General features: G+C 30.7%; 1 protein-coding gene and 1 long non-coding RNA gene across 3 annotated transcripts; one reads left to right on the top strand and one right to left on the bottom strand.

Moving 5' to 3' along the window:
- On the bottom strand, positions 1-5,207 carry LOC114255880 (uncharacterized protein At3g27210). Its single transcript, XM_028195419.2, has 3 exons — positions 4,761-5,207; positions 1,097-1,177; positions 1-681 (listed from the first exon to the last, which is right to left on the bottom strand). Exons 1-3 carry the CDS (start codon positions 4,948-4,950, stop codon positions 203-205), a joined length of 750 nt encoding a protein of 249 aa, XP_028051220.2. The 5' UTR covers positions 4,951-5,207; the 3' UTR covers positions 1-202.
- Positions 5,208-9,775: 4,568 nt separating this feature from the next.
- LOC145806115 (uncharacterized) lies at positions 9,776-16,804 on the top strand. Of its 2 annotated transcripts, none has more exons than XR_014348796.1 (5): positions 9,776-10,211; positions 10,331-10,401; positions 14,687-14,756; positions 15,303-15,380; positions 16,459-16,804. It is a non-coding gene; the product is annotated as an uncharacterized LOC145806115 (long non-coding RNA). The 2 variants fall into 2 exon arrangements; XR_014348797.1 differs by having other exon boundaries at positions 16,393-16,804.
- Positions 16,805-20,731: the final 3,927 nt, after the last annotated feature.

The raw sequence follows: 20,731 nt of genomic DNA, 5'->3' as shown, positions 1-20,731 counted from the left end.
TTCAGATAATTTCTCGATGATATTCTTCCTTACCTATATCCTTTTGAATGCAACAATCTCATTACTGCTAAACACCAATTTCTTTAGATATTTACTCAAAATCTCTTGGTTCAAAGTTGAGCTAGTCCGATAGATCTCAGAGCTTTCATATATTATGCTGGTTTCATATACATTGTACTAAAAGGTAATTGAAAACAGTTAATTACCCAATGCTACGTGCAGGACTCTCCATCTTCTTTTTCCTTTCACTAAAGCTACGGCTTGAAAGCATTCTTGGAAGACAACACTGCACGGATTTCATTGGTTTCTCCTTGTCATCTCTGTAAACCCCATTAAGAGTTCTCTCACTACTGCACACAGAGTTAGGTCCAGAGACAAAATGGGTACCAACTTCAGACCTTGGAGGGAGGCCAAGTATAGTAGTCTTAGCTTCCACTTTTCCATTTGACACATTTTGGTTAACTGGTATATTTGGGTCATCAACATCTTGGTCCCCTTTTAAGCTATCTCGAAAAAGTTCAGCTAGTTTCTTCTTCCCATCTGTTGGTGATGGTGACGGTGACGGTGACGGTGACGGTTTGGAACTGGTTGTTTTGTCATCAAAAAAGGCGCTATTGCCTTGTGGGGTTCCTGCAGAGGAACTCTGGTGAACCGGAGTATTACCACGAGATGGGGTAAAATCTGCATTAATATACATTTAAATATTTAATAAAATTTAAATCTACAATACGACACATTTAGGCCAAGTTTGGCAAGTTGAAAAAAAGTCAAAAAGTTACTCAAAAAGTTAAAAAGTTATCACTATTCACCAAAAGTCAACAAGTACGGCTGCACAACTCCCAATCCTAATTTTCCCCTACACACTAATTTATACAATTTTTTAATACATATTTTTTCATAAAAAGTCAAAAAGTTAACCCCAACAACCACAATTTTTTCATCAACTTTTTAGTCCAAAAAGTCAAAAATTGCACTTATTTAGGGCATCCCAAACAACCCATCAAAATTTGATGGTGCCAACATGGTTGGTTGGGGAAAAAAATGAAAATTTAGGTTGTTTGTCAGAAGAAGTGAGAGCATTTTAATGGATTCTTACCACCATTAACACTGAAGAAATCATCTTCACAATCAGACTCTAGCCAGGGTTGGGAATCAAAAAAGGTCTCCCCTTTACTACCTGCAAAAAAAATTTAGGCAACAGACAGTTGTGATAGTGGTTTAAGAATATTGATAAAAGAGAAACCGGAATGAAAAGCAAATTTGTTCAACTCCATCAGCCACACAAGCCCAATAAAATTGATCTATCTTCTATGCATTTGGTGAAGCCAACGATTGTGGCTTGTTTAATTTTATTCAAACAATTTTATGATAAATAAATGAATAAAAAAAATACTTCACATGTGCTGTCATGTAAAAAAAATAAAAATAGGAGGGGCACTACATATTCCAACATGCTCTAAGGTTTAAATACGACCAAAAAAGTAACCTAGAACCACTGACAGAGGCAAGACACAAGCGGGAGCTACCAGCACCCAAACTTCATGAAATTCTACATTGAATCTATATTAATGGTTGTCCAGGCTCATAAATAAAGTTGTACTACCTTTGCCCCTACAATACTTCTAAAGTTTCCTTCTAATCCCTTGGCTCATTCTAAATATAGCACGTCACAAAATACTCTATAATTTTGGTATCAACCAAACCTATAAGATAGTTTTACCTTTTTCTTTCACCATTTAAATGTTTATACATTTTCTTTGGTATCGTCTTATATGACAAAAAATATATAAAATCAATGCAATATTGAATGCAGCCATTGCATATATTGGAAGTGTATGAAAATAATATTCAATAAAATAATTTGAATAATTGAAAACATAAAATTTGTAATTAAATCAACCTTTCCAAGAAGAATTTTAGATCCGACATTGCCCATAAAATTAGGATCTAAGCAGTATTTACAGGAGTCATGCTGATAAGACATTCAAAGATGCAAGTAGCAAGCTTTTCCTCCTAGAAAAAACAGTACTCTTAACTAATTGACACAAGCAACCACCAATATTCACATTCAATTAAATGTTTTACACACCCAATCAAAATGAGGACCACTATGGGCAAAAAAGAAGGGGAAAAAAAATGTAATGGATGTACGTTTCATTCAGTCAATCACTACCAGATGAGTGTTGCATAAGAACCTAGGGAATTTCCCATATCAATAATAACCAATGCAATCAACGACAGTTCCATGAACAAGGAACCTATACTTCACTTTCTTTTTCTTTTTTTCATACAAAGACGCAAAGAACACTAGATGTTAGCTAAAATGTGATTAGATGTTTAGAGATTACCTCATTCAGAACCTTGTGGAATATCATGGCAATGACTATAGTTGGTCTATGTGACCTTGGTGTAGAGGTTAGTAATACTATATGCTAAAACATTTTTAACCAACTGAGGTTAGTGATACCGTTATCTTCAATCATTTTAAATACTCAACCATATCGCAAATTAGTTATCCCATCAAATTCCCCAGTCCTCTAGCTGTTGGAATTACCAGCTCAAAGATCAATAATCAACCTAGAAATTCCAACAACTCACAAACTACTGAATTAAAATAGCAACAATTAAGTTTTACATATTTCCAAACTAATATTTATTGCAGTATTAGTTATTTGTTGGTGTCACAATTCCAGCTGTGGATCGGTCAACCTGTAAGTCATCAGATTAGACAATGCATCAAACAGTGAACTCAAATGCTACAACAGATAGTTGACCTCCCAGATTTTCTTTCAATGAGCTGATTTCCAAAAGCCAAATCCAATGGTGAGCAGAACAGTAATAGCATATTAGAACAATCAGTCAAGCCCATAAAGCAATGAGATTGACCAGAAAAGAAGAAGAAGAAGAAGAAGAAGAAGAAGAAAAAAAAAAAAAAAAGGGGCCCCCGGCCAAAACAACTTAGGTGACCCCAAAAATTTTAAATGCACATTGTGTTATAGAAATTAAATTAAAGAATTCTTTCACGAGATTATGCAAGCAGAGTCAAGAAGATTATTAAGCCAGGGCAGGGAAGGAGTGCAAGGATTACATGAGGTCATTAAATGTGCTACGTGTAGGAGCAACAATAGGAGACCTCTGAGAATCATCTCCAGAGTCCAGTTGGAAAGATTAATGTTGACCAGCCATGATAGCACAAAACAGCTGTCCCATAAAATTAATAAATCATCCAACATACATGCAAATAGGGAATCAGGCATTCACATGGATGTCAATTCACTGGTGTTTTATAAGCACACAAACATAAGGAGTTCCACCAGAATTCAACAAATCTAACATAGAGTAATGTACAGCGATGGGAGCATGCTATACAACATGTTTTTGCTTTCTTAGTATGCTTTAGTAGCAGTTTGTTAAGAACGCCCACATTTGTGGTCCCTTCATCTTCCAAGCTTGCACATTTAATGTGATTCTCAAGGCTTTAGCTTAGCTCTGGCTCACCTATCGTGTTTGATCTGGGAAATTTAGCAGATATCTAATTGTAAAGCCCTATGGTGTTTCACCAGCCTCAATTTAACTGAGAAGAAAGAGAACTTGTTGTACATAGTTATTTAAGAAAAGGAAAATTTTGAACCTCAGATAAGGCAACAATGAGCTTTGCTGTTGAGAAAAGATAAATAAATAAATAAATACCACCCCACTCATCAAACAAGGTTTATTTCGAGAAAATTGTAACCCAACTGCTACAATTCCAAGCAGAGCTATTTGAGGGTTAGAATGGGGAAATCATCTAGCATAATCACAATTCACTAGTCACAAAATCGAAATAACAATAGGGAAATTTAATATTCTTCCTTCACAAAGAAACTAAGGGCAATACCAAAAAAAAACAAAAATTAAAGAATCTCAAAAAGCCATTCCAACTAACGAGTTATAAAATTCCAAATTCTCTCCTTTGTTTCATCTTCTTTTAGAAGCTTAGAAGCCAAATGAAACATAAGGCTCTAGTTCTTTACATTGAAATTTTTAAAAAAATAAATATAAAAAAAAATACTCCATGTGTGGTACTGTGTGTGACATTAACAGAGGGACAGAGGTATCTCCACCAAATAATAATATAGAGTTATTCCAATAACAGAAGTTGCTTCTTGATCTATCTATGTGGATGGTCCTAAATTATAAATTTTTATAACAATACAATTTTGTCAGTCATTTTCTTTTCAGAAGCAAACAAATATATGAACATAGCATTTGAAAATCATATTTCCAGAGAGAGAGAGAGAGAGAGAGATGATTTGTGTTAGTTTTCAAATCATAAAACATATTCTAATAATAGCCGGGGAAGGGTTTGGGTTTCAATCTCCCACCATTTCTCATGTCAATTGGGTAATGGTAGCCCCAAAAATCTTGAAAAGTAGAAAAACACAAAACACAAAACAAAACAAAACAAACCAAACCATCAAAACATTGAAATTCAATTCATTTCATTTCATAGCCATGACAACAACAAACATCCACAACACATAGATACCCATTTCATTACTACTTACTTAAAAAATTTATAAATAAAAAAATACTCCTTTCAATGATTTCAATACAGAAAATAAAGATGAATTAAATAATAAGGGGGAGAAAAAAAAATACCCATTTTTTTGGACTGAAGAGAAAATGCTATAATAAAAGCAAAACAGTACAATTGGCATACCAAATTGAGTAAATAAATTGTGCATAAGCATATCTAGATTGCAGGACAGGAATCGTACCGAAATCACGAACTGGCAGAGATGGAGACCGTTGAGATTTGAGAGCACCATCGGCGATCGGACGGTCACCATTGACGATGGGTCTGTCATGGATTGGTGAAGGAATCACAACCTTATCAGTTTTAGAGCCAAATAGTCGGAACTTCATGTTCGAAAACGAGTCCTTGTGGACTGAAGCACAAGCCCCCATTTCTCAACGCACACTGTCAGTGCTAAAAAATCTCAATGCAATTCAAACCACAACACAACACATTTAGATAGAGCAGTAGAAATGGAAGAAGTGACCGAGGGAGGGAGGGAGGGAGAGATTAGGCTTGAAAGCGAAGCTATTTGTGAGAGAGGGAGAGAGGGACAGAGAGAGGATGGGTTGGGTGGGTCCCAACTAAAAGTGAATTAATGGAAAAATTATCCGTATCAATCACAAATTCTTGTGTGTTTTCATGTTTCTTCATCATAAACTCTTTTAACCTTTAAAAAAAATAATAAAAAATCTCTTTTTCTATTAATTACAAATATCCCTCGATTGGGTGAAAATACAGATTTTCTTGAAGTTTGAGAAATTATAAATTGTCTCTTGAAGGTCAAATTTACACAACAAATTAAGGAGAAATCTGTATAAAAATAAAAACCTCATGGGACAATTTGTTATGAAAATATAAACCTCAAAGGACAATTTATAATTTCTCAAATCTCAGGAAAAAATTTATATTTTCACCAAAACTCGATGAAGTGTTTGTAATTTGCCCTAATTATAATGTGTGTAGGGTGCCATGTACGTACTGACCAACCAATAACTTCTCGAATTAAACCACGTTTCACCTAGTAAATTTTGGAATTAAAAGGTTAAAATAGTCATAAAAATATAAATTAAATTAAAAAATTAATAAGATAAAATGTCACGTTTAAATTATAATTATTTTATTTTTTCTCTCACAAAAATTAAAAAATTCAAAAAAACGCATTCTAAGGCCTCGTTTGGCAACAGACCGGTTTAGCCAAAAAGTCAAAAAGTTACTAAAAAAATTAAAAAGCCAACAAACCATATCAAAAAGTCAAAGATTCTCTTTTCTCTTTATTTTTTGCACATCTTTTCGTAAAAAGTCAAAAAATCATCCCAAACATACTAGTTTTTTTTAGCTCATATTTTAACCAAATAGCTAAAAAGTTACTAAATTAGCTTGTTCCCAAACGAGGCCTAAGTTTCCGTTTAGCGTTAGCTTTTTAACTGAATTTTTTGTGTTTGAATTTTTTTAAATTGATTTTTATAGCCTCGTTTGGTTTGGTTTTTTTTATTTTTGTAAAAGAAAAAATATAATAATTATGGTCTGAATATGACGTTTTGTCTTATTGACTTATGTAGTCAATTTTGTCTTTTTTGTATTTTTTTAGCCAAAAATCTAAAATTAAACGAAACTTAAATAAATTTTTTAACTCCAAATTAAAATAACTACAAAATTAAAAAGTCAACCTACATCTCAAACCAGAAAAATTTTTTAATAAGCGCACAACACTATGTAGCTATACTCCAAATCAATCACCAATTACTTAACTCCTAGGCCCCGTTTGTTTTGGGGTATGAGAGGGGGATTGGGATTAGGATAGCTGTGGACCCGATTTAATGTGCTGTTTGTTTACAGAGTTGAGGAAGGGACTGCTAAGCCGAAGGGCTTAAGATAGGCCTTGCAGATGGGATTCGGATGGGCCTTCAGGACTTGGTATTAGAAAAATAGTCCAACAGACTAGAAATTTTTTTTATTTTTTTTATTTTTTACATGTCAGGCATTGTTTTTTGAACATTAATGTTTAATTTTTTGTATTGTTAAGTAAAAATTATTATTTTATTTATTTTATTTTTTTTGAAAATTTTTTATTTTATTTTTATTTTTTAAAATTTTTTTACATGTTGGGCATTTTTTTTAAAACATTAATGTTTAATGTTTTTGTATTTTTTTATTTGTTTTATTATTTTATATTTATTTTATATAAAAATAATTTAACAATCCCTACACTAACAACTATCATAAAAACAAACACAATTTTACTTAATCTCCTCACTATCAATCCCCTCACTAACAATCCCTTCACTATTAATCCCTTCATTATCAATCTCCTCCATTTTACCTCTGAAAACAAATGAGGCCCTATATTGTTCTTCTATCCCTAACATAAATGGTAAGTTTCTACCCCTCTCTACTAATTAAAACTTTATAAAGCATTACGTGTCTATACGTTAGAAAACATCCATCAAACCAACTCTAAAAACATCCCTAGCAACTCTCTTATAATAGCAAAAAATTCTTCATAAATGGTAGCTTAGTAGATCCCTTATCCAATCTCCCAAATGTAAGTGTTTTTACAGTGACTCCCTATTTATAGGGAGTCACTGTAACTCTCTCATATGTGATAAATTGCTATTTTATTTCGTTGAAGACATGAAGGAGACGTCCTTCCGGATGTCCTCTGTATGTCCCCCCATATATCCTGTGATGGCCTGTAACTAGAGAAGAAAAATGCCCAAAATTGACTTGATCGGTCGTCCACCCTTTTTTGTTTTTGGCTGCTTCGATCTACTTTTCACTGGTCTATTTTGCACTTTATTTTGGACTTATTTTGCACTCTGTCTTAGATCTGTTTGTTGGAGGAAGTAAAATATTATTTTAATAGAACAGAGAAAGAATAAAGAGTCTGTTGAGAGAAGTAATAAAAAGTAATTCCTAAAATAGGAAATAAATTTTTTAATAAAATTTAAGATAAAATATAAATAGACTGTTAGAAATGCTCTAGGGCCTTATTTGTTATAGGTAAAGTTTGGGAAGACTAAATAAATGTACTTTTTGACTTTTTTTGTATTATGTGTAAAAAAAATGAGTAATGATTCATCCCCCCTTTTCCCCCACCCCCTTTGACCCCCTCTCTCTCTCATTGGTTACCTTTTCTTTTTCTTTTTCTTTTTTTTCCTGCTCCTCCAATCACCCCCTGCCACATGGCAAAGGGGGTGAGGGGGTGACCCCCAAAAGGGGGTCCCAAGCATTATTCAAAAAAAATAGAGAGGAGATGTTGATTGATGTGACCCAAAAAAGATAAAAAGATAAAATAAGTGCACTTTTTTATATTAGCCAAACTTGGCCTTAAAAAGTTAAAAAGTCACTATTCTATTTAAATCACATCATCTTATTTAAGTCACATCACTTCAAATCTAACTTATACCCAATTCATATTTCATAAAAAAGTTAAAAAATACATTTATTTAAATCCTCCCCATTCCCCTAAATTTGACCGTTAAACGGAAAATAGAAAAGCTGACTTTAAAGAGCTAAAAGGCTTGGCTCCGTCACTAATGCTATGGCAGAGTGGCAGTGGCTCAGTTTCTCGAGGCTCTTGTTTGGTCGCCCATTATGGAGGTGTTTGGAAAAGATTTTTTTGGGATTTGGACAAAAATTTACATAAAGGTAAAATAAATTAAAATAATTAATAAGATAAAATATCACATTAAACTTATAATTATTTTATTTTTTCTCTTATAAATATCACATCTAATTATAAAAAAAATCTAATTATCTTTTTAAATATAAAAATTTTAACATATTAAAATAATCAAAAACTAAAAAACCTACTAAACAGCAACCTCCCAAACACCCACTATAATTTTACTCGGAGAAAGTAGGTTGAATGCCACATACAAAATCAGTATCTTTGCTTTCAATTTTTTAAATTTAATTTTTTTTAAATTAAATGTTTTATTTTTTATTTTTTATGAATGTTTTTAAAATTTTAAATATTTTTTTATTTGTTTATATACACCTTACTTAGATTTATATAAAAAGTAAAATATTTATAAAAAAATATTTCAAAAAAATTAATAAATACACAAAAATATAAAAAATATACTGAATTTTAAAAAATTTGTTCAAAATATTAAAAAAATTCAATAAAAATAAAAAATATATGAAAAATAAGAAAGTAAAATTTTCTAAAAAATGTTTTTTAAAAAAACCCAAATCAAGCAAAGTGAGTTTTTAAAAAAAAAATTGTTTTTTTTAATTTTTAATTCATATTTTTTTAATTTTTTAAAATTAATATTTATAAACAAATCTTTAAACTTTTTAATTAATATAAAAAAATACAAAAATAAATTTTTTAAATAAATATAAAAATATATTGAATTTTTGTGATCACTTGATTACTTACTTGAGTGTTCAACAAACGTGTTTTATTGTTATGAAATATTTCAATTTTTAAAAATGTCATTTTTAATGACGTGAATTATTATATGTTAATTATTAAATCATCTAAAAATTCATTAACTAATAATTTTTTATTATTAACTCAATAAAAATAAATTTTAAAAAATATTTTCAAACCATTTTAAAATTTGTTGTTTTATAAATTCAATTTCCACCCTTGCTAATGTATCGTTTATAAACATGTTATTTTAATAAATTTTTAATTTTTTGTTAACTTATGAAACAAAAAAATTAATATATTTTTAAATTTTATTTTATAAAAAAATGCAAAAATTAGGAGAAAAAAATAAAATTGTATCATTTGTTGGCACTTTAATTCTTTAAATATGTTTTTTGATTTTTATTATGTTCTCAAGTAGGAAAATAAAGTCCAAATCCTCTCCGGTTTCTCTCTCTCTCTCTCGCCGTTCCTCCCAACGATAATTCAAATAGAGTCACATCACCTAAAAAAAATAAATAAACAGCTCAAATTTGTTTCGTTAAAAAAAATAATAATAATAATTCATCCCACTAAAAATATCACCACTAATAGCACTAATGCATTAAAAAAATTTAAAAAAAAAAAATACAACTCCAAGACCAAAACATCACATCATTAATAACGAGACCCACTACCACCTAATTAGTGGGAGCATAGTACTCCCAAACATTTTTCAAAAAAAAATGCATAACCACTAACACACACTCACAGCGCGCGCACACACTCTCTCTCCATCCCTTTCTCACTGACACACACTCAAAGCGCGCGCACACTCTCTCTCTCTCTATATCTATATAATAAGGAAGCTCAGATTTTTACTCTGATGGGACTTTTGTCCCTTTGTCAATACATATACCGTTAGATTGAATCCAATCCAATGACTCACAATATCTGATCACCTTACAGTTTCCCTCTCTCTCACACACACAATTCTCTCAAATTTTCAACACTCTCTTTCAAATTTTGAACACAGACGTCTCTCTCTCTCTCTACATTACTCTCTTCTCTCTTCATCTTCTCTGTTTCTCTATTCCTCTGAACCGCCCCAAACCCATCTCAATTCCTCTCTCTACATTACTCTCTTCATCTTCTCTCTTCATCCATTCCTTTGAACTGCCCCAACAAACTCATCTCAATCTCTCTGGCTCCGACACAGAGGTAAAGAATTTCTCTCCATCATCCGAAGACCACAATCAAATCTGCGAACCCTCCTCCAAATCCACAGAGGTAAAGAATTTTTCTTTGTTGTTTTCTCTCATATTAATTACTCTCTTCATCTTCTCTCTTCATCCATTCCTTTGAACTGCCCCAACAAACCCATCTCAATCTCTCTGGCTCCAACACAGAGGTAAAGAATTTCTCTCCATCATCTGCAGACTACAGTCAGATCTGCGAACCCTCCTCCAAATCCACAGAGGTAAAGAATTTTTCTTTGTTGTTTTCTCTCATATTAATCAACAAATCGAACATTTTTGGAGATTAATCTAGATAGCTTTTTGGGATTAATCTAGATAGTTTTTTGTATTAAAATGGGACAATTTTATGGAGATTAATCTAGACATTTTTTTGTTTTGGTTGGGAAGGTTTGTTTTGGTTGCCTATTTTGCCATTATTTTTTTTTTTTGGGTCTGTTTATCTAGACAGCTCTGTTTTTTTATTTCTGTTTTGGGTCAGATAATTTGGGTTGCCTCAAATTTTTTTCTACATTTTAGGTTTGAACTAATATTTATAGGTTCATACACTTAATGTTGGGCTGGGTAAGGCTATAGTATTTCATATTTTTTAGCTGGAATAGTTATCAAATCAAGAATTGCATTGTAAATCAAAATTCAAATTTTGCAAATCATGGATTGAATCAAAGACGATGTTAAACAATCATATATATGAATAAATAAAATAAATTGATTTGACACATGTTTTACAATAGTTCTTATAAGACATAAGTACAACTTCTAATTAGAAAGGCATTGCCTTCATAGCAAGAGATGTGGGTCTAAATCCTGCTAAACATAAAGTTATTTAAATACATAATATATTCTCTTGACATTAAATAGAGTAGAAACACTAAATAGAGTAGAATATGAATAAAGAGTAAGTGGGTACCCTTTATTTTAAAACCTAAAACAATTTGCAGTGTGTGTATGCTTAGCTCAAAACCTCTGAAGATGTATTTTGACATTTTTGAAAGAAAAAAAATGTTAAAAACCTGTTGGTTCTGAGAGGATGTGATTGGATCCTATTAAACCCTCTCATTGCCAAAATGATATTGAAACATGCATAAGTATTGGTTATTCTCGAAGTAAAGACATTTAGAAGTTGTATTATGACATTGTCACCAAGAAAAAAAGTAAACCTTATCGAAATCTATCCAAACCGATAGTTTCAAGAATAAGATGAATTGTAAACTATGAATCAAATTGTGACTCCTGCGAATCAATTATCTCTCAAAATAGGTTCATCCAAATATTTATGCATGATCGTGAATGGTAAGATTCTAATAACAGATATTGGAACTAACATGTGTTGAAACCCTCAAACTATTTGAGCAACTATGATACCTTAAAAGGTAAGCCAAGCAGTACCTCTATGTTAAGTTCAAGAAGCTAGAAGTGCGAAGATGATCTCTACATGCAACAAAAGAAGTGGTACCCAAGACCACTATGAAATGGCCAAATAAACCCCAAAGAAAAAGTAATTAAACAAAAATAATGGTGTTATTGAACAAAGATAATTGAAGAATTTAAACAATAATAAATAAAAAAAAACGGATATACCAACTCAATAAATGGTAGGAGAAGTAAATGAGCTGATAATGCTGTTATTTTTGTCTTTTTAAGAGCCCCAAACAACAGAAACTATCGTACCTGCTTATTTTAATGGACTGCTCAAATGCGCATGCAGAAACACATCCTACCTTCATCTTTATGAGATAAAAATACTCTCTCTCTCTCTCTCTCTCTCTCTCTCTCTAATGAACTATATTTACATAAATCTATCTGTAATTATACAAACATGTTACATTTGTTTGTATTGATGTATGTATGTCTGTATGTTATATATATACTCAGAGCAAGATAAATTACTAGGCATGGCTTGTGGCATTACCAAACCCTTAGTGTGTTGTCATATTTTTTTTTTCCATCTTTTTCATCTTATAGAATGACCCAATAAGTCATGTATTGCAAGTGTTTGATAGAATGACCCAATAAGTTTTCTTTATTTTGATTTTGGGGAATATATATAGGCACACAACTAGAACCCATTTCCTGAACAACCAATCATGTTTTTTTGTTTTGTTTTTTTATTTTTTGGTGTGAGTTTACTGGACTCAAATCAATTACGATCATTACACATGTGTTTGATAAAATGACCCAATAAGTCATGTATTGCAAGTCTTTGATAGAATGACCCAGTAAGTCATATTAAATTTATATACACCCCAAAAGCTTTTTAATGATATGCATCCAAAGTTATAATCTTAAAAAAATATCATAAATCTTCATAACTAAGGCCACTTAAATTTATAATTAAACATCACAAAATTTTATAACCAAAACCACCATGGGTTATAACCATAAACACTACAAAGTTCATCATAAATTTGAACATCACAAAATCTTATAACTAAGAGCCACAAATCATTAGAATTCTGGTGCATGTTACACATTTTTTCAATGTTTATTTTATAACCAAAACCACCATGTGTATCAAAGAATTTTTCAATGTTCGATAACCATTCTACTAAAATGTTCGATAACCAAACTTTATTAAAAAAATGTTCTAATTGTTGATTTTATCAAACATTTTATGAAACTTTTTATGAAACTTTTTCACTGTGAGTATTGTTTTTCTTTAATTTTCTAGATGCATATAGGATTTTGGGTATACTTTTATGGGTTTTGCGGATTTTCCTATCCTTTGGTGCTTGGTTTTCTACCATTTTATTATGTGGCCTTTCATTTTTTTTTTTTAAAAAAAAAATTCTTTGGGGTTATTTTTATTTTATATCTTAGATAATAAGATAGATGGTAGTTAATAGAATTAGATTATCATAGTACGTCGAAACTATTCTATTGATTCAAATCTGAGATATCTCCTCATTGACATGTAAGTGCTCTCTACCAATTAAATTACAGTCTGAATTTACCCTTTTTTTTTTATACAAAAATTATAATAATGTTCAATGTTCCCCCCCTTCTCAAATAGTGTTCAATTGTCTAAAATAAGAGCAGTTCTGCAGACCATGAAAGTTTGGCCACAATTTTTGTTGTCAAAGCATGATGGACAGTCAATAATTTACTTCATGCCTCTTGGAGATGTAATTATGCATTCAATCCTTGGTTTACTTCATGCCTCTGGGTGTGCTTTTTTTCTTTCATCTGGATTCAAATGGTTTATAATCTGAAAGAGTAAGTCTTGATGATTTATTTGATCTTATAGCTTTCGGGTGTTTTTCAGCTAATTGTAACATGAATTGTCTGTCGTGTAGTTTTGTTTGACAAAGTTCATGTTTGGTGGTTATTTGGTTCTGTTTACTGAAAAACTCCAACTTTTTGTTGCTTTATGGAGGTTCAAATAATGTGATGAAATATTTTTGTTGTTCTGTTATAGTCTTTGCGCTAACCATAATTATGTTTCTGGAAAGGCCCTTCCCCACCTTTCTTTATATGCATTTAACTTTGAGAGAAGTTAGGTTTGAAGTTAAACAAATCCCAAAGAAGAACATATGCTAGGCTTACCATTCGTCTTAATTATGATGTAGTAATAATGTTGACATGATTTTCATTGGCACTGTTGTGTGCATGTTTCTTATAGATTTGCATTTAAGACCATTAGGTGAGTATCATCTCATGATGTGTTGATATTTAAGATGGCAGATAGACAATAATATTGAAAAATGCACTGAATTAGACTACAACTGAACCAACTTCTGCATGGAAAAAAATTTCTATCTATATAAAAAATCAAAGGTCACTTCTCCCTACATTTATATTGCTCAAATATCGTGACGTGTGTTGAGATGAATTGCCACATGAAGAAGTTTGTTGGCCTACGATCTCTCCAGTAATTCCTACCCTATATTTCTGTTTGTGTTGTGATTGTGTGTAGTTGTTTCTTCCAGATATTCTGTTATCACCGTGTTTTCATTACTAGCGGCTTGACCAGAGTTGGCATCCTTTCAAAATTGAACCCAAATATCATTTTCAGAAAACTGTCTCATTCGAATTTGAAAATTGAACCGCCCATTTGTGGTTTGATAGTGCTCTGTATTGATATGTTGGCATATACTATAATTCTGTGGCGGTGGTAGACGATGGGAACTACTTTTTCGTGGATGGGGCTTTTGCTTCTGCATATGCTGACAGATCTGAAAGAAGTTGGCATCATTTAAAAATTCCATCTTATCATTTCTACAAGACCACTCATTTATATTTGAAAATTGACTTCCCCACCAATCTCTGGTTTGTTGCCTTGCATTCAATCTAGAGTGAATTTGTTTTTTAACATCAAAATAACTGTCAAAAATAAAAATTTGACCTGATTCTGTTGTATGTGTATTTTTTATTTTTATTTATTTATTTATTTTTGTTCTAATTTTGTTTCCACATTATGTCATTTAGTTTTAACTACTCATGAATTGCAATGTGCGACATGGAAATTGCTCTCATTGTTGTTATTATTATTGTTTTATTTCGTTTCAGGTGTCGTCTTTCAATCGCAATCTGAATTCTGCAAAGTTTCAATCGAGCATTTTTGGTACTGTTGTTCCTGGTAAGCCATCTTCCTTACAGTTGAGTAATCCACTGTTTCCTCTTTGTGCAGTTGATATTGATGTTATTTAGACTCTTCCCATTGTTATTTTGATGTCCTAAAATGCTTAACAAAGCCAAGATAGTTAGGTTTGTGTGAATGCATTTAACAGAGGGACAACGTTAAAACTTCTTAATATATTGAACGTTAAAACTTCTTAATATATTGAAAGTTAAGTTACTTATGTGTTTATGGGATATTTATGTGTTTCTTTGAATTGAATTAAGTGAATTGAATAGTATAGCATATTGCTCCGTGCACCAGTTCATTTTTACACTGCCATAGCCCCATGAATAGAGCTTCAAGCCCATGACCCTTTCTTTGAAAGGCTGGGTCTCTACCAATTGTTATTATACCCAGTGTGTTAGTGTTCCCCTTCAATTACTATGCATTTGTTTACACCATTAACATTTATTGTATACAGTTTTTATTTATTTATTTATTTATTATTATTATTACTATTATTATTTTATGGTTAATTGATGGAATGCTTTCAATATATTTCAGGGAGGAATTTAAGGATGAGGAGATGGTTGATGTGAAGTCATTACACATCCGAAACTTTTTCCGAAGTTGAGTTTGTTGGTTAGTGCTTTGCTTTGCATTTAACAATTGTTAGGATACTCATATCCAGCAATTGTTTCTCTATCTTCTTTGATTGAAATTCATTGATTACCTAGGGACCTGTCTTAAAAAAAGATGTAATCCTAGATTTAATAGTAAACCACTTGATTATCTTTTCGCCTATTGTTATTGGTCAGTTTCCAGACAAAAGAAATTTAAAAACTATGCCAATATACTATAAGAATGTGATGGATTACAGCCCTCTAAATCTCCATTCTCAATTTTTCACAAAATCTTAAAAAATGGTAAATTATAAATATGTCCCTTTGTTTGTAAAATATTCTCACTCTCTCTATGGGAACTTGCATTTTAAGATTAGTATCCAGAGTTTGGTAATGAGGTGTGGTGTTGCATTTGAGTCAAACTTGGTTCTAAATCATGACACAATGCAATTATACAATTGGATTTGTTGATTGGGATTTTATTTTATTTATTTGTTTATATTTTTTGTCAGTCAAACTTGGTTCTTATGTAGTTATAATTTGATTAGCAGCAGTAGCACAAACTGGTGTGCATTTAAGTTTTAATTTCTTTTAAATTGCAGAGCACTGGCTGGTGTGCATTATTTGATATTTTAATTTTTTTTATATTTGATTTGTTTGGAATTGTAGAGTACAGTCTATTAAATATATTTTTATAACTGCATTTTAATCTTAATATTATTTACACCGTGCCTTTAGGCACGAGCATACGCTATAAGAGAGGTAGTAGTCATACTCATACACGAGGAAATACAGTTGTTTTAGACTTATTCAAATATGAATTTAAGAAAATATTAAGACCTTTGTATGGCCGGTCTATTGTGAGTCTGGTTTTATAATTTGAATATTTTATTATATAAAAAAAATTTTATAAGAAAAATTAGATCGATTTTATAATCATGACTTAGTATTCGTTGTAATGAAAATCCCTATTCATGCTTTACTTTTCATGGAAGTAGCCTCTCCTAATCTTTCATCTCTGGTCATATCAGATCGCTATGACATTGCCATTCTGTCGCATAAGATATCCATTCATTCTTTCATGAATTGTGGTGCAGCATGTCCATGGATGATAAAAGCAGAATGTTAACGATAGCCAAACTCATAATTTGTCAATTGGCCTTATCCTCCTCACCATCTTCTGTCAATATCATGGTCTCTGCAGTGTTCCTCTGCCTCGCGTCCTCTCTCCAACACCAATACACCTCTACCATCGCGGCCGCCGCAACAACAACAACAGCAACAACCACCCACATTATCAACCTCTCTAGAATAGATGTGTGTGTTATATTTTCTTTAGTCAATTTCTTAGTCTTTACCATTTCTATATCCAAAAACTAATCTCTTTTTTTGTTTGTCTAAAAAGTAAAAAATTAAATGATAAGCTTATATGAGATTCTACTACTCTCTCTCTTACCCAATTCGAAAATTACCTCTCCAAAACAGAATGATTATGTATTTTTATCTGTTTGGTATGTTTCTATTTGGTATTTTTCCACTTTTTTTTTTTTGGCCCAGGTGTGATATATCTTAAGGCACGGGTTATATTCTAATTCTAACGATAGCCAAATTTTTGTTTGGCCCAAGAGTGATATATCTTCAAGTTTGTTGGTGGAATTGAGGTATTGATCATCATTTCTGTTGGTGGAATTGATCTTGCAATTTATGTGTTAAGCTTTGTTAATTTGAATACATTCCTCTCTAATTTTGATTTATATTTTAATCTCATCATTAATTGTACCGTGCCTTCAGGCACGGGCATACGCTAGTATATACATATATCACATTTCTAACCAAAAAAAAAAAATTAAAAATCACGCAGACTCTCTCTATCATATTTTTAATAAAATAATAAAAAAAACTATTTTAATTTTTTTCATTTTATTTCCATAATATATATAATTTTTAATATAAAATTTAAATTTTTATAAAATTAATATCATTGAAAATATATTTTTAAAATAAGACTAATATTAAATCTATTTAATGAAAATTTAAAATAAATAAAAAGTAATTACTATGTTTAGTTATGCTTTCAAAGTATTATTTTTAAAATATACAAATTATTTTGAGGAAAATAAACACACAAAAATCATATATTTTCGAAATTCTCAAAAATAATCTTTATTCCAAAAAAAATATATGAAAATAATGACTTCTGTGCATAGATGTAAATTTTTTATTTTCTTTAAAACACAAATTTAATCTATGCATAGATGTAAATCAAATATAGAATGTTTTTTATTTCCTTTAAAAAAAATTATAAACTCATTTGGTTAACAAAATTAAATTAAAAATCGTTGTTTTTATATAATTTTTTTTGAAATGAAAATTGCTCTTGAAAATTTCAAAAATATATGATTTTTGTGTGTTTATTTCATTAAATTAATTTTTATATTTAAAAAATAATAATTTGAAAACATAACTAAACATCATAATTAAAGGTATATTTTCAATAGTATTAATGTTATAAAATTAAAATTTTATATTAAAAATTATATATATATATATATATTACGAAAATAAAATGAAAAAGATTAAAATAATTTTTTTAATTTTTTATTAGAAATGAGAGAGAGAGGGGGATGTGACCCGTGACGTGTGCGTGCAGTGAGGGAGAGAGAGGAGTGTGAGGAAAAGGGAAGGATTCAGTGTAAGTGTGTTTTGAAATTTTTTTGTTTAAAGAAATAAATTTGAGCCGTTTATTATTTTTGTAAGTGACCTGACTCTATTCGAACCGTTTTCCAAAGGAACAGCCGGAGTGAGTGGCTGGAGAGGATCTAGACACCCCACGAGCCAACACCCCAAGTAAATTCTAGCACTTAAAAGATGCTGACGATGTGACGATGGCATTGTCAGGCTTTACATCCACTTTACACATCTGAGCCAAGCCATTGGTATGTCACGATGTGGGACCAGTCTACCTCTGAATTACATAAAGTTATTTTTGAAATTAAGGCCAAGTTTGACAAGTTAAAAAAAAATTAAGAAATCAAAAAGCTACTCAAAAAGTTAAAATGTTATCATTATTCATCAAAAGTCAAAAAATATGGCTGCACAACTCTCAATTCTAATTTTCTCCTACACACTAAGTTATACAGTTTTTTAATACACATTTTTCCATAAAAAGTCAAAACGTAAGTCAAAACGTTAATATTTTTTTCCTCAACTTTTTAGTCCAAAAAGACAAAAAGTGCACTTATTTAGGGCACTCTAAACAATCCCTAAATGGTAGAGACTTTTTTTTTTTTTGATTCCTTGATTCTATGATTCTTACCTATACATGTTAATGTGTGATAGGAAGAAAAAAAATAAAAAATAAAAGATTGATCAATTCCAATACATTAGAAGTGATGAGGTCAAGAAAAAAGACATCTCAACCTTTTTCCTTTTTTAAAAAGTGGCTAAGAAGTTGGCTTTTTTAATTTTTTTTAAAAATGGGTAAAAAAATAAAGAAATATGATTTGAAATAGGTTAAAAGTTAAGATTTGATTTAGCTTCCGTTTAGGAAGTAAGATTGGAACTAAAATAGCCTATTTTAACCATATAAGACAAAATAGGTTATTTTAACCTAATAAGACAAAATATTACATTCAACCCATAATCATTATATTCTTTCTCTTAGAAAAAAGTCAAAAAAATCACAAAAAACCAAAAGTCATTCCCAAATCAGGCCTTTTAACCTCAAGTTAAAATAGCAAAAAAAACTAAAAAGTCAACCCACTTCCCAAACGGAGGCAGCCATCTTTCGAAAATGAATTGGAAAAAGAGTAAGGGAGTGTTTGGAAAGTATAAGATTAGTATGGCTTCGTTTGAAATGTGGGTTGGTTTTTAGATTTTTGTCTATTTTAAACTCGTTTAACAACTATATATTTTAGGTAAAAAGTCACTATAAATTGTCACATCACTCTCTACTTTTCTACATATCTTTTTTTAAAAAGTTAAAAAGTTACTAAAATAGTTTATTCTCAAACGAGACCTTAGTTTGGAATTAAAAAAAACTCATTTATGATAATTTTTTAAACTTTTTTTACTTTTGCAAAAAAAAAAAAATGAAATGATTATAATTTGGATGTGACATTTTATCTTATTGATTTTTTAACCTATTTTATTTTATTTTATTGTGGGTAAAATAATCGAACCTCCCAACTTTTTATGCCAAACGGGTGTTACGTTTTTTATATTTTATGAAAAAACTTAAAATATGGATTAAGTTTAAAGTGATATGATTAAAAAGTTATGTAAACTAAATAAGATGATTGCTATTTTAGTAAAACTTCATTTGGGGAATGGGTTAGCTTTTTAACTTTTTGGCTATTTTGCCTTAAGCTAAAACCCTTGTTTGGGTTAGATTTTTTTATTTTTGTAAGAGAAAAAGTAAAATGACTATGATTTAATGTGACATTTTGTCTTATTGATTTTTTTAGTCAATTTTATCTTTTTATGACCATTTTAGCTCTCAATCTCATTTTAACCCAATGTCAAGCGAAGGCTAAGTCTATGTATACAGAAACCAAACACAGAATGAGACGTAACATTCTCACAAGAGGTGGGACCCATAATATATGTGTAGGATCCATGTATGAGACCCACTCCTTGCGAGAGGTTGTGTTTCATTTTATGTTTGATTTTTGTGTTCCTGTTAGCACCATAAATCTGTAATTTTTATTATTATTTATTATTTATATAATTGCAAGACACGTGGCATCCTCTTATTCATTTGGAAGTTAAAAGAAGTTATAGAGATAATGGAGAATATGAAGGACGAAGTGGATGAGTGGGAGGACAAAGTGGATGAGTGGAAGGACACATGGCAAGACAAGAATGAAGATGGGAGAAATGAGTAGTTACTAAGTAGTTATTGCTGTATTTTTTCTTCTATAAATAGCCATTAATGGCTACATCGTAAAGATCCATAATTCATAATCAAAGACAATTGATTTCAATATTTCTTGTCATTTTCCTTATCTTAGGAGTAGTTTAACATAGATTTATATTTCGAAGCATTTATTTTCAGCATTTCCATTTCGATGCATTTTATGCACCTCCTTTTCGAAGCATAGGAGTAGAGGTAAGTAATTATTACTTTGATTGTTCACTCAATCGTCCTTCTCCGTCCCTCATTCTTCTTTTAATTTTTCTTTTCTCTACACTTTGGCAATTTTGAAGTCCTCTTTGTTGAGGCAAAACAACCGTCAACGCTATCGCTTGATAATTGGCTTGAATTTAATCTGTAAGGATTTTTCAATCCTTGCTGGCACGCTCGCATTTATGATATTTTCCTTCATAGGAAAAATAAGCCAACAATTCCTAACATTACTAAACATACAT

Source organism: Camellia sinensis, chromosome 1 (assembly GCF_055761805.1).
Source record: "Camellia sinensis isolate YWXY chromosome 1, ASM5576180v1, whole genome shotgun sequence".
NCBI lineage: Eukaryota > Viridiplantae > Streptophyta > Magnoliopsida > Ericales > Theaceae > Camellia > Camellia sinensis.
Note: the sequence above shows the minus strand (reverse complement) of the source record. Positions and strands in the feature narration are given on the sequence as shown.

Bases quoted from the DNA above. Each gene is read 5' to 3' on its own strand.
- LOC114255880 (XM_028195419.2), bottom strand. From the start codon at position 4,950: ATGGGGGCTTGTGCTTCAGTCCACAAGGACTCGTTTTCGAACATGAAG. The intron at 1,178-4,760 runs GTACGATTCCTG...TTTTTTTTGCAG, and splicing joins TCTGCCAGTTCGTGATTTCG to GTAGTAAAGGGGAGACCTTT. The intron at 682-1,096 runs GTAAGAATCCAT...ATATTAATGCAG, and splicing joins TTTCTTCAGTGTTAATGGTG to ATTTTACCCCATCTCGTGGT.